This window comes from Elgaria multicarinata, chromosome 9 (genome assembly GCF_023053635.1).
Source record: "Elgaria multicarinata webbii isolate HBS135686 ecotype San Diego chromosome 9, rElgMul1.1.pri, whole genome shotgun sequence".
NCBI lineage: Eukaryota > Metazoa > Chordata > Lepidosauria > Squamata > Anguidae > Elgaria > Elgaria multicarinata.
Genome location: NC_086179.1, coordinates 98,539,977 through 98,567,899, shown reverse-complemented (window position 1 = coordinate 98,567,899; position 27,923 = coordinate 98,539,977). Strand labels below are relative to the sequence as shown.

General features: G+C 41.9%; 1 protein-coding gene across 1 annotated transcript in view; it reads right to left on the bottom strand.

Moving 5' to 3' along the window:
• ANO2 (anoctamin 2) overlaps positions 1-27,923 on the bottom strand; it is a 205,830-nt gene that overhangs the window by 81,285 nt on the left and 96,622 nt on the right. Inside the window, exon 13 of the mRNA XM_063135031.1 lies at positions 3,600-3,615. Within this exon, the coding sequence (XP_062991101.1) occupies positions 3,600-3,615 (16 nt within the window). The remainder of the gene's footprint in view (positions 1-3,599; positions 3,616-27,923) is intronic.

Genomic DNA, 27,923 nt, shown 5'->3' with positions numbered 1-27,923 from the left:
CCTAGAACTCAACACTAGGCATTTGCACTCATTAAAGGAAGTCATATTGATAGAGAACCTAGTTAATGTTATGGAAATCCTCAAAAATATAGCAAGTGTGCCCCCCCGCCGCCCATGCTTCCCTACATTGATGCCATGTTGCACATACTTGAGATGGAATCTGACATCCTGCCTTGTTCAGCCAAGTCTCAGTAATATATATTAGGCTTCCCCCCTCCTCCTCCAGGATTATATTCTGGAAACAGCTGTTTGATGATCTACTAGCATTAACCAGCAGCCCCTGGAGAGAACAAAGATAGTTGGCATGGATCCCCTGGTCCTGTTGATTTGGGAAAGGCGCTGCCTACTCCTCCTTCCTTTCTGTGTCATGGATAGTGCTAACAGCACGGCTTCTTCTCTCCAGTGTACCAGCTGGGGTGCCCATTTCCCATCCACTCTAGCTGGTGCTTAGCTGCTGTGCATCAATCCACCCATTTGCACCAAATCCTCTCCACCCTGGGTCTGAATTTTTGAAAACTCTTCTCACCCCCATACCAATTAGTTAATAACTTTATTAGCTCAAGGCAACTAACAATAATTGAATACAGTTACAATACAAAATTATAATCAACTAAAATACTTCAATTAAAAGAAATACACCTTAAGTATACCTATCACCTGTGTACAACCTTCAACCTGCTTTGCTCTAAAGACTCAAATGATTAATAACTTCTTATGAAATTAATATGAATTGGGCTTCATCTCCCCTCTCCCCCCACCATCCTTTCTGTTATCTTTTAAACCTGCCTGTTCCTTCCTATGCACTCCTGACTGGTCACAAGAATTATTCTCGTCAGGCTTTCAATCTATGTACCAAGAACCTGATGATATACACTCCAATTAAGGGATTCCTTCCTTCCATAAGAGCTTTTTTACATTCTCTGTAAAACATATTCTTTCTTACTACATAAAATGAACAATGTGTATCAGTGTCAGTACAAAGTAGTGACACAAGAGAAATCGAAATTGGTGCAATTAAATTAAGAGCTATTACTGTTTCAACAAAGAAAATATATTGTTAATTGTCACCTGGAACTCTCTGTCAATTACCGATAGTGCAATTAGTCCAGGGAAGGCAGTGGAAATGCCTTTATGATATTTCAGTATGAAAGTTCAGGACAGTTCATCCCCACTTAAATACAGTCTCCCTCAAAAGGAACATTTTTGCAACAGTTATATAAAGGGGAGAGGGGAAGAGACTGTTTTTCATATAGAGCAATGGGGGGGGACTGAGTACATTATTTCCTTACTATTCTGTAGTGAATTTTACTGAATTCCAAAGAATGTTTCCTTTTACCCTTTGAACAGGCTATATCTCTGATGAGCTATATCTTAGATTCCTCTGACAGTTGATTCCTCAATGTTTTCAGTGAAGGAGAAGAACCCAAAGCTGCCAAGCCAAAACCCATTGCTTCCATTTTAGAGCCAATTTATAGTGAGAAGCACTTTGGGTCATCCCTGATCTTCCATTGTGCAAATACTCAGAAGTACAAGCCACAGCTTATCCAATAAATCACCCTTTACAGTAATTAATGTAATGCTATGTATGTCTACTCTAAAAAATAGTAATTATTTTACCACGGTTTTATTCTTTTATCCTATTTTGTATCTTTTATTGTTAATTTTATTGTTAATTTTATTGTTCATTGCATCTGTCTAGATGTAGAGCAGCACACAATTGTAAATGAATACTCAGAAGTAAGCTGCAGCCAACACAGAACAATGCAGTGAAAGGCAAAACGATCAGCAAACTGCGGAATTTTTATTCTTATATAAACACAACAAAGCAGAGAATGGGACTCCTCCTCCCCCCCACTCTGTCTCAGTCTCTCTCAGTCAGGCAGTCAAAGAAGCACACGTTCTTCACACGTTGCCTGTTCACTTGCTAACAGATGGACAGAGAAGATGGCATAGCACAAGAGAGGTCAGCGAATGCTCCAAAGTTATTAGATATCCCACCCAATTTTGTGTCATCTGTAAATTTGTTAAACAGTCTCCCCAACACTTCCTCTAAGTCATTAATAAAAACATTGAAAAGTCCAGGGCCAAGGAGTGAACTTTGCAGTACCCCACTTAATACCTCCATCAAGTTGGATGAGAAACCATTGACTAGCATTCTTTTAGTATGCCATCTACGAATTGGCTTAGTAGTAGTGCCATGCAGCCCACACTCACTATAACTGGCTTGCTAACCAGGATATCATGGGACACTTTGTCAAATGCCTCATTGAAGTCAGGATATATTATGTCCACAGCATTGCCATTATCTACTAAGGAAGTTTGTTGTTGTTGTTTATTCATTCAGTCGTTTCCAACTCTTCGTGACTTCATGGACCAGCCCACGCCAGAGCTTTCTGTCAGTTGTCGCCACCCCCAGCTTCCCCAAGGTCAGGTCTGTCACCTCCAGAATATCATCCATCCATCTTGCCCTTGGTCGGCCCCTCTTCCTTTTGCCTTCCACTTTCCCTAGCATCAGCCTCTTCTCCAGGGTATCCTGTCTTCTCATTATGTGGCCAAAGTACTTCAGTTTTGCCTTTAATACCATTCCCTCAAGTGAGCAGTCTGGCTTTATTTCCTGGAGTATGGACTGGTTTGATCTTCTTGCAGTCCATGGCACTCTCAGAATTTTCCTCCAACACCACAGTTCAAAAGCATCTATCTTCCTTCGCTCAGCCTTCCTTATGGTCCAGCTCTCGCAGCCATAGGTTACTATGGGGAATACCATTGCTTTAACTATGCAGACCTTTGTTGTCAATGTGGTGTCTCTGCTCTTAACTATTTTATCAAGATTTGTCATTGCTCTCCTCCCAAGAAGTAAACGTCTTCTGATTTCCTGGCTGCAGTCAGCGTCTGCAGTAATCTTTGCGCCCAGAAATACAAAGTCTGTCACTGCCTCCACGTTTTCTCCCTCTATTTGCCAGTTATCAATCAAGCTAGTTGCCATAATCTTGGTTTTTTTGAGGTTTAACTGCAACCCAGCTTTTGCACTTTCTTCTTTCACCTTTGTCATAAGGCTCCTCAGCTCCACCTCGCTTTCAGCCATCAAAGTGGTGTCATTTGCATATCTGAGGTTGTTAATGTTTCTTCCTGCAATTTTAACTCCAGCCTTGGATTCATCAAGCCCAGCACGTCGCATGATGTGTTCTGCATACAAGTTAAATAGATAAGGTGAGAGTATACAACCCTGCCGTACCCCTTTCCCAATCTTAAACCAGTCCGTTGTTCCTTGGTCTGTTCTTACCGTTGCTACTTGTCGTTATACAGATTCCTCAGGAGGCAGACAAGATGACTTGGTATCCCCATACCACCAAGAACTTGCCACAGTTTGTTATGATCCACACAGTCAAAAAAACAGAAATAGATGTTTTTCTGGAACTCCCTGGCTTTCTCCATTATCCTGCAGATATTGGCAATTTGGTCTCTAGTTCCTCTGCCTTTTCTAAACCCAGCTTGTACATCTGGCAATTCTCGCTCCATGAATTTCTGGAGTCTACCTTGCAGGATCTTGAGCATTACCTTGCTGGCATGTGAAATAAGTGCCACTGTCCGATAGTTGGAACATTCTTTAGTGTTTCCCTTTTTTGGTATGGGGATATAAGTTGATTTTTTCCAGTCTGATGGCCATTCTTGTGTTTTCCAGATTTGCTGGCATATGGCATGCATCACCTTGACAGCATCATCTTGCAATACTTTAAACAGTTCAGCTGGGATACCGTCGTCTCCTGCTGCCTTGTTATTGGCAATGCTTCTTAAGGCCCATTCAACCTCACTCTTCAGGATGTCTGGCTCTAACTCACTGACCACACCGTCTGAGCTATCCCCGATATTATTATCCTTCCTATACAGATCTTCCGTATATTCTTGCCACCTTTTCTTGATCTCTTCTGTTTCTGTTAGGTCCTTGCCATCTTTGTTTTTGATCATACCCATTTTTGCCTGGAATTTACCTCCAATGTTTCTAATTTTCTGGAAGAGGTCTCTTGTCCTTCCTATTCTATTGTCTTCTTCCACTTCCGCACATTGCTTGTTTAAAAATAATTCCTTATCTCTTCTGGCTAACCTCTGGAATTTTGCATTTAATTGGGCATATCTCCCCCTATCACTGTTGCCTTTTGCTTTCCTTCTTTCTTGGGATAATTCCAATGTCTCAGCAGACAGCCATCTTGCCCTCTTGGTTTTCTTTTTCTTTGGGATGTTTTTTGTTGCCACCTCTTGGACAATGTTGCGAACTTCTGTCCATAGTTCTTCCGGGACCCTATCTACTAAATCTAGTCCCTTAAATCTGTTCTTCACTTCCACTGCATATTCATTAGGAATATTAGTGAGCTCATATCTAACTGATCTGTGGGTCTTCCCTATTCTCTTTAGTTTGATTCTAAATTGTGCAGTAAGAAGTTCGTGATCTGAACTACAGTCAGCTCCAGGTCTTGTGTTTACTGTCTGTATAGATGTCCGCCACCTTTGGCTGCAAAAGATGTAGTCAATCTGATTTCGGTGTCGGCCATCTGGTGAAGTCCATGTATAAAGCCGTCTTTTTGGTTGTTGGAAGAGAGTGTTTGTTATGCACAGTGAGTTATCCTGGCAGAATTCTATCAGCTTATGTCCCGCTTCATTTTGTTCTCCTAGACCATGCTTACCTGTAATTACAGATGTCATTTGACTGCCCACCTTAGCGTTCCAGTCTCCTGTAACGAAAATAACATCTCTTTTTAGTGTATTATCCAGTAGGTGCTGCAGATCCTCATAGAACTGATCTACTTCTGCTTCTTCAGCATCTGTGGTTGGGGCATATATTTGGATCACTGTGATGTTAAATGGCTTACCCTGAATTCGAATTGAGATCATTCTATCGTTTTTGGGATTGTATCCAAGCACTGCTTTAGCCACTTTATTATTAATTATGAAGGCTACTCTGTTTCTTCTGTGATCCTCTTGTCCACAGTAGTAGATCTGGTGCTGATCTGATGTGAAGTGGCCCATTCCCGTCCATTTCAGTTCGCTACTAAGGAAGTTACCCAATTGAAAAATAAAGTAAGATTAGTCTGGCAGGACTTGTTCATGACAAATCCATGCTGGCATCTAGCGATCACTGCATTAGTGTCAAGGTGCCTACAGATCAAGCATGTTGTAGACTGCTATGGAATCTTCCAGGTATTGATGTCAGACTGACTCATCTATAATTACCTACCCAGATCTCCCTATTTTTTTCTTTCTTTTTTACCATAATCCTCCAGTCCTCTGCTACCAGGACCTCTGAAAGACAATAGAGGTTCTGAGAATCTGTCCGTTAGATCCTTCAACACCTTAGGATGCAATTCACCTGGTCCTGGAGTCTTGAACACATTTAAAATGCTTAGATATTCCCTGATCATCTCTCTGTCAATCTGTTACCCCTTCAGTCTGTTTGTCACATATGCCAGATGGAACACAGATCCTCTTTGAGAGAAGACTTAAAGCTTCATCCTACCAGCCTTATATTGTGCTGTTGCAGCGAAACGATGCCGACATTATAGTCTGCTTTAACTGCGAAGGACTCGGATGACGTTGACTATGTCCTGCTGTGATTGCGGTTCTTCCCCCCTTATAGTGAAATATTTTGGTGCGGGGAAAGTCTGGTTCTTCCAGGCATGCGAAAACACATCACTCAAATTTCAACATGTGTTTTCATCCATCATTTTCAATGCCCTGTACTGTGGCCATGTTTTCAAGGGGCGGTATTGCTGATGAAGGAGAGGGGTGCGCAAATTCAAATCCTTTCCTCTTCTTGCTTCTGAAGTCCCCCACTCCCTCCTGACAGGAAAACAGGAGCAGCTAAATCCCCCAGTTGAACAAGCAAAAAGCAGCAGCAGCAATCCTCACCCACATATATACAAATCAAGCAGACAGGACAGCAAGTGAGGAAAGGAACATGTGGGGAGGGACTCTTTAGATCTCTGTGTGTTTTTAACCATTTTCCACTTCAAAGGAACACCTTGTTGGTAAGTCCCTGATGTTCAAAGCAAGACAAGGCTGGTCAGTTTCACCCAAGATGTCTTGTCAGTTTCAAGCAAAGTCCTTTGGCTGCTTTTGAATCAGTGTTTGTTTGTGTGTGTTTTCCATCCTACTCTGCCCCGTTCCCCTACCTCCTCCTTGCTCTCCATGGGGGTGGGGCTCCTCCCAACATCACAGACACAGGCTGTGTGTCTCTTCCCTTATTGATTCATCTCCGTAAAAACGTGTACCATCGACCATGGTATCCTTCTGGAACACCTGAGGGGATTGGGAATTGGGGGCACTGTGCTTCGGTGATTCTGGTCCTACCTCTTGGGCAGGTTCCAGATGGTGATGCTTAGCTGCTCCTCAAAAAAGGAGCTGCGGTGTGGTGTACCGCAAGGTGCCATCCTTTCCCCAATGCTATTTAATATTTACATGAAACCACTGGGAGAGATCATCCGGAGGCATTGGTCGGGGTGCAACAACTTCTATTCCACAGAGAATCAAATGACTTTAAATTAATGAGTGCATGGTGGGCAGGTGGGGGAGGAGTCACACACACGCAAACTCACAAAGTCTTGTGTAGTTACCACTACCAATGATAGTATCCCATGATGATACCCTCAGAGCCACACATCCAGGGCTTGATCAAGGTCATGATGGGCCCTGGGACTACCTGTCCATATTGAGCCATCTCCTCTATGCCCCACAACACTGAAAACGCAGAGACATTTCTGATTCCCACCCACCCAATTTCCTCAAATAGGATCGTTGTGCCATGATTTGTGATGAAAAATAATAATAATAAACCCACTATTTTTCAGGTGCCATGATTTGTGGGTTTTAATTATTATTATTGGTGTCTTTAAATTTGCACAAATGGAATCAGGATTTGGGTCTTCGGCATTCCCCGAGTGAAGGTTGAGGCATGGGCAAAGTGGAGGATGACATTGAAAATTCTTTGACAAGTAGTATATGGTTAAACAAGTAGTGTGTGGAGAGGATGAAACTGACAAGGATATTCACCATGAGAATACACAGCAGACAGGTGGATCTGCAAAAGATCACTGATATATATGAACCATCATCCAATTTGCACAAATGTAAGACACCCAAAAATAGTATTAAAAACCCCAATTTGTGTAAATTTAAAGTCCTGAATTATAATAATGATGATAATAATAATAATCCCTACACAATTCCATTTGTGCAAATTTAAAAGTGCCAGAAAAAAGATATATATTTTTAAAAATCACATAATCCCATTTGAACAAATTTAAAGATAAAAAAAATATTAATGAACAAAATCCACAATCCCATTTATGGAAATCATGGGACCTAAAAGAAGTGTCTATTTATTTAATGTGAACAAAAAATGTAAACGTTTCTGGATTCAGGGAGAGGGGAATCGTTACAGTCTGCTGCTGATTATCAGAATGAAACAGAACAGAATTCCCAGCACTGCACATCCATAAACAGGATTGAAAAATGTTTGAATTTGGAATTGGCACAATAAAAAATAATAATCAGAAAATATTTCTATGCTTACCAATTAACCATTTTTGACCTGAAAATCAAAACTGGATTGTATTTGGTGCAGCTCTGTTCCCAACTGTCTTAATAAAACAAGTATAGTCCCCAGACCTTATTAGGCACACATTCCATATTCATTCCTATCCTAGGAAAGGCCCAGGCAATTATTCTCCTTCAACATCCCCACTTCAGTTGGGACCCCATGTCCCAAGCAGAGAGACAGGTAAGAAATAAATTATTATTATTATTATTATTATTATTATTAATGACTTTCCATCTAAAATCCAGCTTCCCAGTGATCTAATCAAGGACTCTACAGTTTGGGTCCCACATGTATAATTTATTACAAGTGAATAGTCCTTATATTTCCACATAGGTTAGCAAATAATTTTACTTAATATTTTTTATCTTCAACATTTCTGGTGGTTTTGAGATTTTCTGCTCAGGCAAAACATCAAAAGAATTTTGAAGGAAGAAGAGAGAATGTCAATAAAACTAGCAAGATTTCTTAGTGGGGCTCCATGCATGCCTAGACTAGACAGAAGAATAGTATGTTTGGGATTGTATCCAAAATGTCTAATTTAAGTCCTATTCATTTCAATGGGTCTACTCTATGCAGAGATAATAACCTTATGCCTTTTCCCATACCAAGAAAACACAAGTTTTTCTTTAGAGGTCTACTGCAAACACACACACAAAAGTAAATGTACATTAATAATGCAAAAACATTTCTCACTACATATTTTAGTTGGAATCAACTTCCATGCTTTCCTGGAAGCAAAAGACTTATACCTCTTCCATGGAAGTGAACTCAGATACAAACTCAAGCTTCTCATTTAACAGCATACAGACACAGAAAACATAAACACACATTGAAGCATTCTCTCATACGCAACACACACACACACACACACAAAGAGATATAGGCCCTTTCTACACCTAAGGATTATCCCAGGAAAATGGAGGGATTATCCCTGCTTGCTCCCAGGATCCCCTATGTGTCATTTACATGCACAGAGATGATCCCAGAGCGATCCCTGGAAAAAAGGCAGGTGTAGAAACAGCCATAGACTGACCAAACAGGATGCACAGATATAGAGCCAAACAGGACACACCTGAGAAAAACAAACAAACTCCTCCCATTTCTCATCTGATTGTCTGGTCCAATTGCTATCTCTCAACCTAACCTACCTCATAGGGTTGTTGTGAGGTTAAAAATGGGGAGGAGGTACTACCTAGAAGAAAGGCAAAACATAAATTTGATAATTTATAAGTAGTTCTGTAAGTAGTTCTGATAAGTAGTTCTGTACTAGGAAAACATAATTGTCTTGCACTATGTTCATAATAAGCTTCCCTAGCATGTTAAATGGCCATCTGTGCATTGCATGAGCGATACATTCATTGACATGCACATGCAGTAGAGACAAAATGCATCAAGTTCTGCACTTGGAAATTTATCTTACAGAGACTAAGGATATGTGAGAATGTTGTTGCAGTTTGCAAATCATTCAAAACTGTCCCATTCACAGTCCCAAATGCAAACACTAATGGGGCTGCATTTTCTCTGAAAATGTTCAGAAATTCCCAAACATGCATTTGCATTCACAATATGTGTATTTGAAAAATGCACAACTTTCTCAAAACCTGAAACTTTTAATTCAGCCACACTTTAGTGTATGGGGAAAATCTGCACAATTTTGGAAATTTGTGCTAAGTTTGGGGAATTTTTTTTTTGCATGACTTTCACATTTGATAGCTGTTCATTTTATGCATCTTCCCACACAGGAAAAATAAACAATTGAATACGTGAGCCGAAATGAAGCAGAGATAAGCAGCTAGCTTTGATCCTTTGCATTGCACCTGTTCCACAAAATGTTAGACAATCAGAAAATTGGTGCATTCATTAAATATCTGAATGCAACTAGTCCCCACTCAGCCATTGGGTGACTTTGGGTCAGTCCCAGACTCTCAGCCCACAGCACCTCACAGGGTTGTTGTTGTGAGGATAAAATGGAGAGAAGGAGGATTATGTATGCCGCCTTCGGTTCCTTGCAGGAAAGAAGGCAGGATATAAATGTAATAAATAAATAAATAAATAAATAAATAATAAACATTATGTTTCTAACAGTGGCAGCTCGATGTCCACAAGCAGACATTAGGGAAAGAGCCTTTCCATTGTTTACTTAACAATTGGTACTCAAAGGATATATTTCTCAACAATGGCCATTCTATTTAAGCATCATAGCTAACACTCATTTATAGTTCTACCCTCTATCAATTTTGACCAGTCCCTTTTTAAAACCAACCAAGCTGGTGACCATCATGAATTCTTGTGCTAGTGAATTCCATCTAAGAAGAATATTAACACTTATGCTCTGTTTACTATGTTACAACTTTATATTTATAAATGAATAATTGTGTTTTTAAAGAAACAAATCCTTATGACAAAAACCCTTATGATGAGGAATATTCAGTGATTTCCCCCCAACATCAATTCCTTAGAACTTGTCATCAGCTCTTTTCAGATGCATGTAATTATTTATAATTATTCTCTGTTTGTTCTGCAGCTTTTACCTCGGGCATTCACTATAAATGTTTCAGCCCTTCAACTTCAGCAAAAGTTCCCCTTTGAAATACTAGCACCTTCAGGGCATTGTTACAGTGATAAATCAACACCAACCTTTTATATCTGCTCCTCTCTTGACAAGCTCTTTCCTCGACATTCAATACAACAAATAAAATATTTACAGCATTATGGAGAACATTACCTTGATAGCAAAATATGTTATGCATTGAAATGGCATTACAACAGATTAAATACTGTAATAACTGCAACTTAATCCCCAGTGGGAATATTATGTATTTTATGTAACTCACCTTTATAAAACTGAGTCAGTCTACTTACAAAGCAGCCCACAGTAAAGTTTCCACCATGAGCACAAAGGCTCATATGTACACTGTACCTATACGAAGGGCTCTTTTCTAGTCTGTAGGAAATGACCTTATCCCACCCCACGTTTTGTGTGCGTGTGATCTACCATTACTAGCATGGTGCAATGCCTCAAGTGGTGGGGTTCGATGTAGGAATCCTGTGCTCTACTCACACTGAGACCTTCTTCAAACAATGTTTTAGGTAAGCAAGTAAAGTATTTAAAATTATTATTAATATTATTACTACTACTATTATTTACATTTATATACTGCCCCATAGTCGAAGCTCTGAATTTTTGCCAAAGAAGAAATTTGAAATGGCTTTGGAGGTTACTCCTCAAGTTAAACATTCAAATAATTCCAAGGGAAGCCTGTCTAATTAAGCAACCATTGCTTATTGCATCATCCAAACCCAGCCTACCTTGATGCTGTATGTTGCTGTATCTAGCCTGGCCAGCTCAGCCGTTAACTGACCAAGAGATGGTTTGTGATAAATGGTTTCAGCTGGCAAAAAGACTCATTTGAGGCTGAAAAGGGCAGCTGTGTGCAATAACAAGAACAAACAGTCTACACTTCTGAGCTGGTCATGGTGGGGACAAGATAGGTATGCAGGCTCCATATCCAGTGGACCTCCTTTGACTGCTGGAAAAGTGGAGGATGTTTTCACAGCAGCATGAATGGGGAATCTGATGCTCACTCTCTATCTACAAACCAGCAATGGATATTAGGAGGGTGAAATCACTAAGAAAGCAGACTAATGTCCAGGCCTTTCCACAGTTAGCTTGTAACATGCAACAGAGGTTTACTCCAGGAAAAGGGTTTCCCTTGCGTGCACTAAAGTTTGTTCCACTTTGGGAAATTCTGAAGCAAAATTCCCACACATCCTCCATCCCTAGAAGAAGGTGTCTTCCTTTTCTTCCCTGCTGAAAATATTGAGAAGGTGACCATCATTATGCTTGACAATTCCATAATCATGTCCTTGAAAAATTCCAAGGTTAAACTGTACTACTGAAAGTACTCCATGTCAATTCAAGTATGTTGTAATCAAAATTATATTCCCTGTCCCTTTGGTGCTGTTGCAAATTCCTAAAACTCACTACACCATTGCTGTCTACCACCTTGACTGATCCTAATTAAAGACTAAGAAATAAAAGCAAAAACCTATGCTAAATAAGCTCCGTTTTCCTGAGCATAGTGTTTAGCTTCTTTGTGTTTTTAAGGTAGAATATGCCACATCAAGTTCTGATACAGCAGGCCTACACAGCTTTTGTCCCACCAAGCCAAATTGTAAGAGCCAGAGTAACGCCATTAGCTCTAAGCGAGAGAGATACGTAGCAAAAGCAAGAGATACATGCATAGAATAGAGCTATTGTTCACCAGAAGGGGGGAAGAGTTAGCATAGACTAGAAGGAATGCAGAAATAGCAACATAAAGGAGGCACATGCGTAGTATAGACAAATGCTGACCACCAAAGTGTTGTTTACTCAGAGGTATAAAAAGTGACCGCACCCTACACCTTTTGTCCGGTCTGCTATATGCTTACGTACCCTGTTTTGCAAAGCAGATAATCAATAAATCGATTTGTATTGGCTTCCACTTTTGCATGCTGGCTGATTTCTTGGGGCTTCAATTGGCTTCGCCCACAGGAGAAAGAACATGTTTTCTAACAAAATGATGTTCACCAGCTATGTAGATGGGCCACCAAGGCCTTGATAAACCTATTTTTGCTACTGCCCTAGAGTTGTCAAGCAACGTTGCAGTTCAACATACATGACTACACTTGGCTTTATGAGTCAAAAATTATACAGCCCTAATTCACAGGCACTGATGCACTCTCACTGTTATTTGGTAAAGCTGCACTACAACTGCTTTAAAGTTATATAATTTATCAGTATAAAACCCCAGTGGAGTAGATGAAGGCTACTTCAACCAACCTGTCCGATTGCTCTAAATGTGAATGCCAATCATCTGCAAGCCACATTCACTGGCTGATTGATTTGTAATATTTTAGGCTGCTTTTCTGATTAAAAATATGAAATCAACAATAACAAAACACAGCAGACAGAAGCAATAAAAAAGCAGAATTCAACCAAATCAAATATAAGCAATAGATATCCCTAATAGCTGATCTGCTTCTTGTCTTGGGTAAAATACAAAGGTTCCTGAGAGTTCCATCCCCTCCAACTACTAAATAATACTCTCAATTTGGCCTCAACTGATTTTTTTTTACCTAGTGCACCACCTGAAATTAATTAGAATGGGCATATATGTGATGTTCAAGCTGCTTGAGTTTCTCTGAATTCCTCCTTGAAAATCTGTTTTCCCTTCATCCGAATTCCCAAATGTGAGCATTTAGTTTTTTATTTATTTTTATTGGGGGAAATGTGCATTTTTTATCTAAAAAAAGCGCATTTTTAAAAGTACTGATTTCTCCCCATTGAAAAACATGCACATTTTTTAAAATCCAAATTTTTCCTGATCAGAAATTTGCATTTTCCTCAAAGGCTAAAGTGTGAAAATGCAGATTTGGGGGTGGGTGGGTGCACACTATTAAACATGAACACAAGTTCAGGAAATGGCAAAATTTTCCCAAGGATTGCATTCCTGCTCACATTTGCATTTCGATTTGCGAACAGGAGATGTGTGAGCAGAAATGAAATTTTTATACATCCCCTAAAATTAATCTCTGGTTTTGTTAATTTAAGGACGCACAGCCAAGTATCCTTAGTTAAGGTTCGAAAGGAGAGGGGACAGGTTCTGCCATTGAAAAGAGGAATTGGAGGGGGTTTATTATCTAACCTTAATAAAACTGAAAAGGTTTCACTAATACTTCTGAAATTTACATATGCCAGAAATAAATTTACATATGCCAAAAAACCCTATTTACATAACCTGAAAATTTCAGAAAGATTGGTTAAAGATTGAGGCAGAAAGGGCAGGTAACGGGGGAAAAACCACCCTCAGTCAAGCAAAAGTGTTTCTGAAAAAGTATTGGCAACCGTTTGTGCCCAGCTCTGGTGGAGCCAGAATGGCCACCATGTGTTAACCATTGTTATTTCCATATTCCCTTTCTACTCTAGTTGATGGAATGGAATTTCTTTTTTAAAAAAAATCAAGTTACTTATTTTTTAAATATTGTTTATTGCTAATAAAAGTTTTTGGGAGCTCATAGCACGGCACTAGGAATATGGAGGGGGAGGGGATAACTGCCATCTGGAATAAAAGCAGCAAGCAGCAGCACCTGTGAATTTCTGGGGCCTCTGGGGCCATAGCTAGGCCTCAGGTTTATCCCTGGATCGTCCAGGGGTCAAACCTGTTCATCTAGGTGACACACAGGGGATCCAGTGCTCAGGCAGAGGCGAACCCTGGATGATCCCAGGATAAACCTTAGGTCTAGCTGCAGCCTGTGTGTGTATATAGGTATACATGGACAAGCAATCCCCTCAGTGTGACCAGACCGTACCACAAGGAAGCTATGGAACTGAATGAGAGTGGAACTTTAGCAGGCCCGTCTTTCCTGGAGGGCAGAGAGTTTTGCTGCCTAAGGTCTTGAGAAGCAGGCTCAGCCTGCTGCTTGGCTCCCTTTTGAGAGAAGAAGGCCCTTTCTACACCTAAGGATTATCCCAGGAAAATGGGGAGTCGTCCCTGCCTGCTCCCGAGATCCCCTGGCGTAGACATGCCCTGCCCGAAGAGTCCTCTTTTCTCCTTTGGGACCTGCTTTCCCTTTATTTTGAGAATGTTTTGGGCTATCTTTTCATAAGCCCAGTTCCTCTGACCCAGACACCTGGCTCCTGAGCAGCTTGGTGTAGTTTCCACCCCCCCTATTTGACTTGTCTCACTGGTTAAGGTTGGGCTTCACAACATTTTTCATTTTAAAATATTTTCTACACTCTCTGCCTGGATTAATTTCCCCTACCTGGGGAAGTCCTACACCCTGGAAATGAGGAGAGATCTCTTTCAACCTTCCTCTGGATCCATGATAACCTGGTCTTCAGATCTCTCCTTGGAACAGGTAGCTATACATTCCTTTTAATCTCCCCCCTACACACACACACTGCTTCCTTCCTTTTTTCTAAGGGTTTGGACCACACTTCTATGAAGTTGAAAGCTTCAAACACTTCATTTAACTAGTTTGGGACCGTGTAAGTTTTAAGTACAACTTTGAAACCTTTCAAAGTGCTTCTGGGCCTACAACATTGGTTTTAGCCTAGTCACTCTGTATTTCTTTCTTTTCTCTTTTTAATTTTTTATTTACCAGAAATTAAAACATCATACAAAAAAACAACAACAACACAACATACTACATACATTTTAAATAAATGTTGAATACATATATATTGTGTAAATATTAACTATAACCTATCCTATCATAACAAATATAGTCAATCTTAACATGTAAGTGCACCCCCCACCTCGGGATCTATTCCTGCTTCCAAAATCTCATACTTTCTTGGGACGGTGTAAAAGCCGGAACGGAATGGAACAGGCCTGAACAGCCCCATTATATTAAAAAACCATACCAAAAACAGTGGCATGTGTTAGCAACACTTGAGAACAATATTTTAAGACTAAAACTATACCAATATTATATCACTATTAACCCCAGAACTCCCAAAACAACGTCCGGAACAGAATGGGATGGCCGGAACGGCCACTAGGGAACGAGCGATATCAACCAAACTCACCAGACATGCATAACTAAATGGCAGGGATGCAATAGGCCACAAAAGTTGCCCCGAAACCACGTTCAGATACCCGTTCCGGGCAAAAATGCGTATTGCGCAAAATGGGCCGTAACGGCACTTCCCAATGAGATAAGTGAACCAAACTCACCAGATGCACATAACTAGGTGGGACAAATACAGAAAGCTCCAAAAGTTGCCCCCAAACCACGTTCAGTTACCCGTTCCGGGGAAAAACGCGTATTGCGCAAAACGGGCCATAACGGCAGCTTCCCAATGAGATAAGTGAACCAAACTCACCAGATGCACATAACTAGGTGGGACAAATACAGAAGGCTCCAAAAGTTGCCTCAAAACCACGTTCAGATACCCGTTCCGGGAAAAAACGTGTATTGCGCAAAATGGGCCGTAACAGCAGCTTCCCAATGAGGAAAGTCAACCAAACTCACCAGATGGACATGAAAAGGAGGGACAAATATAGAAAGCTCCAAAAGTTGCCCCAAAACCACGTTCAGATACCCGTTCCGGGGAAAAAACGTGTATTGTGCAAAATGGGCCGTAACGGCACTTCCCAATGAGGAAAGTCAACCAAACTCACCAGATGCACATGACAAGGTGGGACAAATATAGGAAGCTCCAAAAGTTGCCCCGAAACCACGTTCAGATACCTGTTCCGGGGGGAAACACGTATTGCGCAAAATGGGCCATAACGGCAGCTTCCCAACGAGGAAAGTAAACCAAACTCACCAGATGCACATAACTAGGTGGGACAAATATAGAAAGCTCCAAACGTTATCCCAAAACCACGTTCAGATACCCGTTCCGGGCAAAAACGCGTACTGAGCAAAACCGGCCGTAACGGCAGCTTCCCAATGAGATAAGTGAACCAAACTCACCAGATGCACATGACAAGGTGGAACAAATATAGAAAGCTCCAAAAGTTGCCCCGAAACCATGTTCAGATACCCATTCCGGGCAAAAGTCTTTGTTGCGCAAAACGGGCCGTAAAAGCAGCTTCCCAATGAGGAAAGTCAACCAAACTCACCAGATGCACATAACTAGGTGGGGCAAATATAGAAAGCTCCAAAAGTTGCCCCGAAACCACGTTCAGATACCCGTTCCGGGCAAAAACGTGTATTGCGCAAAAAGGGCCGTAACGGCAGCTTCCCAACGAGGAAAGTAAACCAAACTCACCAGATGCACATAACTAGGTGGGACAAATATAGAAAGCTCCAAACGTTGCCCCAAAACCACGTTCAGATACCCGTTCCGGGCAAAAACACGTACTGAGCAAAACCGGCCGTAACGGCAGCTTCCCAATGAGATAAGTGAACCAAACTCACTAGATGCACATAACTAGGTGGGGCAAATATAGAACGCTCCAAAAGTTGCCCCAAAACCACGTTCAGATACCCGTTCCGGGCAAAAACGTGTATTGCGCAAAACAGGCCGTAACGGCAGCTTCCCAATGAGGAAAGTCAACCAAACTCACCAGATGCACATAACTAGGTGGGACAAATATAGAAAGCTCCAAAAGTTGCCCCGAAACCACGTTCAGATACCCGTTCCGGGCAAAAACGCGTACTGCGCAAAACGGGCCGTAACGGCAGCTTCCCAATGAGGTAAGTGAACCAAACTCACCAGATGCACATGACAAGGTGGGACAAATATAGAAAGCTCCAAACGTTGCCCCGAAACCACGTTCAGATACCCGTTCCGGGCAAAAACGCGTACTGCGCAAAACGGGCCGTAACGGCAGCTTCCCAATGAGATAAGTGAACCAAACTCACCAGATGCACATGACAAGGTGGGACAAATATAGAAAGCTCCAAAAGTTGCCCCGAAACCACGTTCAGATAGCCCTTCTGAGCAAAAGTCCGTATTACTCAAAACGGACCGTAACGATAACTTCCCAATGAGGTAAGTCAACCAAACTCACCAGATGCACATTACTAGGTGGGACACATATTAAAAGCTGCAAAAGTTGCCCCAAAACCACATTCTGATATCCGTTCCGGGCAAAAGTCCGAATTGCGCAAAACGGGTCGTAACGACATCTTCGCAATGAGGTAAGTCAACCAAACTCACCAGATGCGCATTACTAGGTGGGACAGATGTAAAAAGCTCCAAAAGTTGCCCTGAAACCACGTTCAGATACCCGTCCCGGGCAAAAGTCTGTATTGCCCAAAACGAGCTGTAACGGCAGCTTCCCAATGAGGTAAGTCAACCAAACTCACCTGAAGCACATTACTAGATGGGACAGATATAATAACCTCTGAAATTTCCATGAAAGTCAGGTTCTGTTACCCATTCCGGGCCATAGTTCATATTCCCAAAATTAGCTTGAAAAGAAAATTATGGGTGAGGAAAATGAGGCACTATCTATTGTCGGGAAATTGCCTCGAAAGGCAACTTCTATGTGTGTGAATGCAATCAAATAAACTACTTTCATTGTACTAACTGGAACATTTAATAAACTTTCTCAGAATCCAGAGTGAAGTTCTGCAAAGATGGTTTCCTATAGAAGCCCATAGTTGTCATGTGGTTTGGTAGTGTGCTTAAAATATCAGTCTATGATGGCATTGTTGGGGTTGGGCTGTCTCATTCCATCATGAAGCTTATTGTGGCTATTCACATCTTTCAACCTAACTTATCCCACAGGGTTATTACAAAATTGGGAAAGGCCATTGTAGTTCACCATGCGTTTTTGGGTGGCGGGTGGGATATAAATGTTCTGTCAAAAAAGCCCAGGTCTTTTGAGGATTGCCATGGGAGTACTGGAGGCTGCATTCCAGGAAGTCCAAAAACGCGGCCCCCAACCCCTTCCAGGGCTGATGGAGGCCTTCCCCCTCAAACCTTTCCCCCAGGAAATTGGGTGCCAGTCCCGGTTGCCCTGGAGATCTCCGTTTTTCCAGAGGTCTCCCGGGTTTTCCGGGTCATCTGGTCACCCTTATCACACCAGGAGACAAAGCGTTAATGCCCACATTCCACAATCTTGACAGGTACCCCTCCCCTCCCCAAACATGGAATTTATTTTCAAAAGCCAATCACACAATTTTTAATTGTATGTTAGGTGTCTTGAATAGGTTAGCCCCATGTGAATAAGAGGGAGCTAGGTTGACCATTTGTTTGATTCAGTATAACCCATTGTCATTGGCTGTGATGTTCTGAAGCTTTATTAACATATACGCTTCTTTAGTCATATTCTTTATGAAAACATGAATACAAGAAAAATAACCACAAACAGTAAGAACAAAAACAATGTACATAGAATCATAGAATCATAGAATAGCAGAGTTGGAAGGGGCCTACAAGGCCATCGAGTCCAACCCCCTGCTCAATGCAGGAATCCACCCTAAAGCATCCCTGACAGATGGTTGTCCAGCTGCCTCTTGAATGCCTCTAGTGTGGGAGAGCCCACAACCTCCCTAGGTAGCTGATTCCACCGTCGCACTGCTCTAACAGTCAGGAAGTTTTTCCTGATGTCCAGCCGGAATCTGGCTTCCTTTAAGTTGAGTCCATTATTCCGTGTCCTGCACTCTGGGAGGATCGAGAAGAGATCCTGGCCCTCCTCTGTGTGACAACCTTTTAAGTATTTGAAGAGTGCTATCATGTCTCCCCTCAATCTTCTCTTCTCCAGGCTAAACATGCCCAGTTCTTTCAGTCTCTCTTCATAGGGCTTTGTTTCTACACCTCTGATCATCCTGGTTGCCCTCTTCTGAACACGCTCCAGCTTGTCTGCATCCTTGAATTGTGGAGCCCAGAACTGGACGCAATACTCTAGATGAGGCCTAACCAGGGCCGAATAGAGAGGAACCAGTACCTCACGTGATTTGGAAGCTATACTTCTATTAATGCAGCCCAAAATAGCATTTGCCTTTCTTGCAGCCATATCGCACTGTTGGCTCATATTCAGCTTGTGATCTACAACAATTCCAAGATCTTTCTCGTTTGTAGTATTGCTGAGCCAAGTGTCCCCCATCTTGTAACTGTGCATTTGGTTTCTATTCCCTAAATGTAGAACTTGGCATTTATCCCTATTAAATTTCATTCTGTTGTTTTCAGCCCAGCACTCCAGCCTATCAAGATCACTTTGAAGTTTGTTTCTGTCTTCCAGGGTATTAGCTATCCCACCCAATTTTGTGTCATCTGCAAATTTGATCAGCGTTCCCTGCACCTCCTCGTCCAAATCATTAATAAAAATGTTGAAGAGCACTGGGCCCAGGACTGAGCCCTGCGGCACCCCACTCGTTGCCTCTCCCCAGTTTGAGAAGGTTCCATTGATAAGTACTCTTTGAGTCCGATTCTGTAGCCAACTGTGAATCCACCTAATAGTTGTTCCATCTAGCCCACTTTTAGCTAGTTTGTTAATCAGAATGTCATGTGGTACTTTGTCAAAAGCTTTGCTGAAGTCAAGATATATGACATCCACAGCATTCCCACAGTCCACAAGGGAGGTTATCCTATCAAAAAATGAGATCAAATTAGTCTGACAGGATTTGTTCCTGACAAATCCATGTTGGCTTCTAGTAATCACTGCATTGATTTCAAGGTGTTTACAGATTGACTTCTTTATAATCTGCTCCAGAATTTTCCCAGGGATGGATGTCAGACTGACTGGTCTGTAGTTCCCAGGTTCCTCCTTTTTGCCCTTTTTGAAGATAGGGACAACGTTAGCCCTCCTCCAGTCGTCCGGCACCTCACCCGTCTTCCATGATTTTGCAAAGATAATAGACAAAGGTTCTGAGAGTTCTTCCGCTAGCTCCTTCATTACTCTTGGATGCAGTTCATCGGGCCCTGGGGATTTGAACTCATTCAAAGAAATTAGGTGTTCTTTGACCATTTGTTTATCAATCTCAAACTGCAATCCTGCCCCCTCAACTTCTGCTTCACTTTTTCCAGGGGGGTCATAGACCCGCTTTTGGGAGAAAACCGAGGCAAAGTAGGAATTGAGCACTTCATCCTTTTGTTTGTCGTCTGTTATCAATTTGCCATCCTCATTAAGCAGTTGAACCACCATTTCTTTCCTCTGTCTTTTACTACTCACGTATCTGAAGAAAGCCTTTTTATTGCTTTTAGCATCCCTCGCTAATCTCAGCTCATTCACAGCTTTAGCCTTCCTGACGCCATTTCGGCACTTCTGCGCCACTTGTCTGTACTCTTCTTTTGTAGCCTGGCCTTCCTTCCTACATAATATCTATATACTCTCTCTCTCTCTCTCTCTCTCTCTCTCTCTCTCTCTCTCTCTCTGTGTGTGTGTGTGTGTGTAAATGTAAATGCTAACATATAGCACCTGTTAACATAAATTTTTGCCTACAGTGTAGATTATTCATTTCTCACAACACTTTGGACATTTGAATATACTACGAGAAGCTTGATTTATCTCAAGGCAAGAGAGATGGTGCCAGTCCTGACATGCTCCCTCGCACAGAACCATGGTGTCCTCCTTGGGTTTCTTGCACTGATCACCCATTAAGCACAAAGACCAAGATGAAGTGTAATACTGTTGTATTACTGAAGACAAGAACTGGATTGTAGAAAATGTTCCTTTCGGTGGTTTTCTAGAAACAGGACTATTGAATTGCTTAATTTCTCTCTGATTTATTTGCTTCTTTATTCTCTGCTGCTGTCTCTGCATTAAACTTGGCCGTGGAAGAAGTGATTTGCGCTTGAGAAGTTCATTTGCAATCCACTGCCGTACAGGCACCATGTCATGTCTGCTGGGAAAGGGACAGGTGAGCCAATGCATAGCACATGTGCAAAGAGACATACAAAAAGTTTGGTTGACTTTCCTCATTGGGAAGCTGCCGTTACGGCCCGTTTTGCACAATACGCGTTTTTGCCCGGAACGGGTATCTGAACGTGGTTTTGGGGCAACTTTTGGAGCTTTCTATATTTGCCCCACCTAGTTATGTGCATCTGGTGAGTTTGGTTCACTTACCTCATTGGGAAGCTGCCGTTACGGCCCGTTTTGCGCAATACGCGTTTTTGCCCGGAACGGGTATCTGAACGTGGTTTCGGGGCAACTTTTGGAGCTTTCTATATTTGTTCCACCTTGTCATGTGCATCTGGTGAGTTTGGTTCACTTATCTCATTGGGAAGCTGCCGTTACGGCCGGTTTTGCTCAGTACGCGTTTTTGCCCGGAACGGGTATCTGAACGTGGTTTTGGGGCAACGTTTGGAGCTTTCTATATTTGTCCCACCTAGTAATGTGCATCTGGTGAGTTTGGTTCACTTACCTCATTGGGAAGCTGCTGTTACGGCCCATTTTGCGCAATATGCATTTTTGCCCGGAACGGGTATCTGAACGTGGTTTCGGGGCAACTTTTGGAGCTTTCTATATTTGTCCTACCTTGTCATGTGCATCTGGTGAGTTTGGTTCACTTACCTCATTGGGAAGCTGCCGTTACGGCCCGTTTTGCGCAATACGCGTTTTTGCCCGGAACGGGTATCTGAACGTGGTTTTGGGGCAACGTTTGGAGCTTTCTATATTTGTCCCACCTAGTAATGTCAATCTGGTGAGTTTGGTTAACTTTCCTCATTGGGAAGCTGCTTTTACGGCCCATTTTGCGCAATACGCGTTTTTGCCCGGAACGGGTATCTGAACGTGGTTTTGGGGCAACTTTTGGAGCTTTCTATTTTTATCCCACCTTGTCATGTGCATCTGGTGAGTTTGGTTCACTTACCTCATTGGGAAGCTGCTGTTACGGCCCATTTTGCGCAATATGCATTTTTGCCCGGAACGGGTATCTGAACGTGGTTTCGGGGCAACTTTTGGAGCTTTCTATATTTGTCCTACCTTGTCATGTGCATCTGGTGAGTTTGGTTCACTTATCTCATTGGGAAGCTGCCGTTACGGCCGTTTTGCGCAATACACGTTTTTGCCCGGAACGGGTAACTGAACGTGGTTTTGGGGCAACTTTTGGAGCTTTCTATATTTGTCCCACCTAGTTATGTGCATCCGGTGAATTTGGTTGACTTTCCTCATTGGGAAGCTACTGTTACGGCGCGTTTTTGCCCGGAACGGGTATCTGAATGTGGTTTCGGGGCAACTTTTGGAGCTTTCTATATTTGCCCCACCTAGTAATGTGTGTCTGGTGAGTTTGGTTGACTTTCCTCATTGGGAAGCTGCCGTTACGGCCCATTTTGCGCGATACGCTTTTTTGCCCGGAACGGGTATCTGAACGTGGTTTCGGGGCAACTTTTGGAGCTTTCTATATTTGTCCCACCTTGTCATGTGCATCTGGTGAGTTTGGTTGACTTTCCTCATTGGGAAGGTGCCGTTACGGCCCGTTTTGCGCAATACACGTTTTTGCCCGGAACGGGTATCTGAACGTGGTTTGGGGGCAACTTTTGGAGCTTTCTATATTTGTCCCTCCTTGTCATGTCCATCTGGTGAGTTTGGTTGATTTTCCTCATTGGGAAGCTGCTGTTACGGCCCATTTTGTGCAATACACGTTTTTCCCCGGAACGGGTATCTGAACGTGGTTTGGGGGCAACTTTTGGAGCTTTCTGTATTTGTCCCATCTAGTTATGTGCATCTGGTGAGTTTGGTTCACTTATCTCATTGGGAAGCTGCCGTTATGGCCCGTTTTGCGCAATACGCGTTTTTTCCCGGAACGGGTAACTGAACGTGGTTTGGGGGCAACTTTTGGAGCTTTCTGTATTTGTCCCACCTAGTTATGTGCATCTGGTGAGTTTGGTTCACTTATCTCATTGGGAAGCTGCCGTTATGGCCCGTTTTGCGCAATACGCGTTTTTGCCCGGAACGGGTATCTGAACGTGGTTTCGGGGCAACTTTTGTGGCCTATTGCATCCCTGCCATTTAGTTATGCATGTCTGGTGAGTTTGGTTGATATCGCTCGTTCCCTAGTGGCCGTTCCGGCCATCCCATTCTGTTCCGGACGTCGTTTTGGGAGTTCTGGGGTTAATAGTGATATAATATTGGTATGGTTTTAGTCTTAAAATATTGTTCTCAAGTGTTGCTAACACATGCCACTGTTTTTGGTATGGTTTTTTAATATAATGGGGCTGTTCAGGCCTGTTCCATTCCGTTCCGGCTTTTACACCATCCCTACTTTCTTTCGCTGGCGGTTTCCCACTTCCCTTAGAAAACACAAATATTAGGAACTGTTTCCAAATTCCTTCAAACTCATTTATTTTAGTTATACCTTTCCTCCACCTTATATTACAAGTCAATTTATCATTAATAGCTATATCCCAAACTTCTTTAAAAGCCTTTTGGAAGTCCAAGTAAACAATGATCACCCGTCTATATGTTTGTTGACACTCTCAACGAATTCTAGTAGATTAGTGAGACATGACTTGCCTTTGCAGAAGCCATGTTGATTCTTCTTCAACAGGACCTGCCCTTCTATATGCTTACTAATTTTGTCTTTTATAATGCTTTCAACCAATTTACCTGGAACAGATGTCAAGCTAACCGTCCTGTAATTTTCAGGATCCCCCCCTGGATCCCTTTTTGAAAATTGGTGTTACATAGGCCGTCTTCCAGTTCTCTGGTACAGAGGCTGAGCTTAGGGACATGTTGCATATTTTTGTGAGGAGGTCTACAATTTCATATTTGAATTCTTTGAGAACTCTAAGATGGATACCATCTGGGCCTGATGATTTATTTGCTTTCAATTTGTCCATAAGGGTGAGAACATCTTTTGTCACCACTATTTGCCTCAGTTCCTCAGACTCCCTTCCAGAAAACATCAGTTCAGGCACAGGCATCTGTCCTGTATCCTCTGCAGTGAACACTGATGCAAAGAATCCATTCAGCTTCTCTGCAGTTTCCCTGTCCTCCTTTAGTACTCCCTTAACTCAATTGTCATTCCAACTGTCCAGCTGCTTCCCTGCTTCTGATATATTTAAAGAATTCTTTATTGCTGGACTTGATATTATTAACAATGTGCTCCTCAAAATACTTTTTTGCATCTCTTGTTTGCTTGCATCTCCTTTGTGCCAGCTTGCACTCTCTTGTTACTGCTTGACACTGCTTGTTAGCCATGCTGGTGATCTCTTGGACTTGGAGCTACCTTTCATAACCTGTGGAATACATTTTAGTTGAGCTTCTATTATTATAGAGCTACTGCAGGCTACCATATGGAGGGACTAACAGGGCATAAAGTTGCTTAGCTGGGTCTACCAGAAACCTGGCCTCACCACTTCTAGGAGGTCCAATTCTACAACAATTGCTCTGGAATCCCACCCTCCCCTTGCTTCGCCTTGCAGGGAACTGTAGGAACAGACGAAGCAGGCACACAGAGTACTGAGACTGGGAAATCTAAAAGCAAGTATGCTGCTTTTCAAGAACCAAGGAAATTCAATGGGTCTTGCTTTTGAGTAAATATCTAGGGATGGAAATGCAGCCTGTGCAAGATTGAAACTTGCCCACAAACTTGATCTCAATCTGCTACTTTAAGATGCAAACAGGAAGCAAAAGCATGCAGCATAAAATGAGCTATGATAATGTAGGGTGACCACATGACTGGATTTGTCCAGGTTTTTGATGGCAAATCCGGGAGGAGGAGGGGTAAAATTTTTTCCAAAGAGCAGCTCTAATGGGAATTAACAAAAATGCTTATAACGCTGTCATTTTTTAAGATAAAGACATGAAACTTGGCACAATGGTAGCTCTTAGGAAGGGCTTTAGTCATACCAAATTTGAAACAGTTCCGTTCATCCATTGATTTTTTAGGATTTTTTTTAAAATTGAGGTTTTAAAATTATTATTTTTAAATTGTCATTTTTAAAGATAAAGAGATGAAACTTTGCACCATGAAAGGATTTAGGTAGAGCTTTAGCCACACCAAATTTGAAACAGATTCGTTCATCCATTGATGTTTTAGGAATTTTTTAAAAATTGAGGTTTTAAAATTATTATTTTTAAAATCGTCATTTTTAAAGTTAAAGAGATGAAACTTTGCACCATGATAGGTTTTAGGTAGAGCTTTAGCCACACCAAATTTGAAACAGATCTGTTCATCCATTGATTTTTTAGGATTTTTTTTAAAAAATGAGGTTTTAAAATTATTTTTTAAACTGTCATTTTTAAAGATAAAGAGCTGAAAGTTGGCACCATAATAGCTTTTAGGTAGAGCTTTAGCCATACCAAATTTGAAACAGATCTGGGGCCAGTAGCAAACCCTGTTAACAACAGCAGCTTGCAATGAGTGAAGATACAGTCAGAAAAGATATTTGAGGGAAGGGGAGAATGTAACACACAGAGTATAGCAAAAGCTTCAAAGTACAGCAAAACCTACAAAAGTAGGAGTGAGTGAAGTTAATTTCAGATACATTGAATCTCTCACTTGTTCTTTATTTCAGTGATTTTAACATTAAGATGTTATGTAGAACAGATTTGTCTTAAATGTGTGCTGTAAAATCAGACATGTGACCAAGGCTATGTTCGGGTGGGCACGCCCCCTTGGTACTGGACACGCCCCCTTGGGGGCGACCATGTTGTCCTCCTTTTTGGTTTCCAAAATATGGTCACCCTAGATAATGAACATAGTAAACTGTAACTTATTCTAATATAGAATATTTTCCTGTATCAACTTGTGTGCTTCCAGAAATAATCAGGAATTTTTAATTCCAGTAGAACAATTTTTCAAGTTGTCTCCAAATACAGACACGAAACATGAATTTCTTCCTTTTCATGAGGCAGTGTTAAAAAAGCTTTTATCTCTGGACACTGGCTACTGAAAAGTTCAAATGTTCCAGAACCCCACAGTCACTTCAGTATATTATTTTCTCCATCATGTCCTTATGGTTTATCTGCTTTGGGAGAATGAGAATTTCACTTGTACTTTCTGCCTCCTTATGGCAGATGTGGTGTTAAGGCTTTGTGGTGCATGGGCTAAAAGCTGTAGAGCCTTACTGTTGTCTTGTAAACCGTAGCTTTTTTTGTTTAATGAATATAAGAACTGTCCTCTTTCTTTGTACTATGCTACCTCAGGAACCTGTGTGTTTTCCCCAAAGCAAGAAGCAGCTCAGTTACAGCCTTTGTATTTTCAGAAATGGAGATCAGCCATTCTTACTGCTTCCCAAAATGTATTGCTAATTGTAATCTGATAGCTGCAACACCTACTATTCAGCATACTGTAGAGCTCCATTTTGAGACTGGGTCTATCTAAATTGCAGCCCCTGACACACCTATGGGCTTTCTAGGAAGGGGGGATCCCAGGCTTTCCAGCTTCCAGGATCGTCCCCCAGCATGCACAACGTCTGTGCATCATCCCGGAAGTGAGGAGGGATGTTCCGGCACGGCATGTTTCCCCCCCAAACTGAGACATTTGCGTAGCAATGCAGCAGCAATTGTGAGCCAAAGTAAGTTTAAAATGAAAAAAACACGCCTGAAATCTTGGTGCCCAAACACATCGAGAGCCATCCAAGGGACGGTGAAACTGCTGCTCCCCACCCGCATTGGGCATGGAGCCCCCCCCCGCCCCCCAGACAGCTCCATGTGACTGCTGGAAAAATAGTAATATATCCAGTCCATTTTATCACGGGACAACTGAGACATTGTCCCCGGTTGACCCCGGGATCCCCTGTGCGTCAACTGGACACACAGGGATGACCTCGAGCTGACCCTGGGATAAATGGCTGGTGTAGACATACTCCTCCTGGCTACAACATCCAGCCAAATTTTGGGATGTTTCTCTGTTTCTTCTCCCACTCAAGTTGCTTTATGTACACCATCTACAAGCTTTGGAGAACTCAAAAGCTTCCACATTTTTGTAGAACTTTCTAATAAAGGTATTAATTGTGGATTGTGGATTTTTTTTTCTCATGGACCACTATATTCATTTAAATTTCTTAGGGAGCATTTTGTTAAATAAATTTTAAAAATGGAGTATTTCTGAAAATTCTTCAACAAAGCAATGAAAAACTGAGCTACCCATCAGACAAACTAGGACGAGCTTGTCCTTCATTAGTTGCTTATTTTAGCTTTCCTAGGGGAGCTGCACCACTCAACAAGCTGAAACACACATTGTTACTTAAGCCAGGTCCACCCGAAAAGTTAACAGAATGCATAAACCTGACTTGCAACCTTCCTATAAATTCCTTCATAACAGGGGGAATGAGGATTATATAAACGGAATCTCTGATGAACATGGATATTGTTAAATAGGCTTTCCTGCCTTGGCAACCATATCAAAAGGACAATACATCCGCTTCGTAGAAGAAAGTAAGCTTACCCATCTCCGCATCATAATTCCTGCCTGGATTTATGCATGCATGACAACCACTGATATTAATGGAGACTATTATAACAAAGCGTACGTTTTAATACACCATGACCATCTGGGCAATAGAAAAGTTAATATTATGGTCTACACTCTTTGCTCAGTTACAGCTTCCTTGCCTTTTATGGGGAAACTTCGCTGTGGGGGGAGTGCCATATTCATTCCTCCCACAATATTTATTTATTTATTTATTTATTACATTTTTATACCGCCCAATAGCCGAAGCTCTCTATGGAACAGCATTACTCTAAAGCAGTTACAAAACACAGCACCGCGCAATCCCCGTTTATTATGCTATGAATTGTATTATGATACTTGTAGGGGTGTGCAAAGCAGTGAATTTTCACAAGGCATTGAAACTGTTTTGGGTTCTAACGAAAGAGAGTCTGACAGGCCCAAATGCCTAAGGGTTCTTCCTCAGGGCAAGAGCGAAAAGAAAGAAGCATTGAGGGGGATCAAGGATGTGGGCAAGAGAGAGATAGAGGAGGCAGGGAGAGAGTAGCGAGTG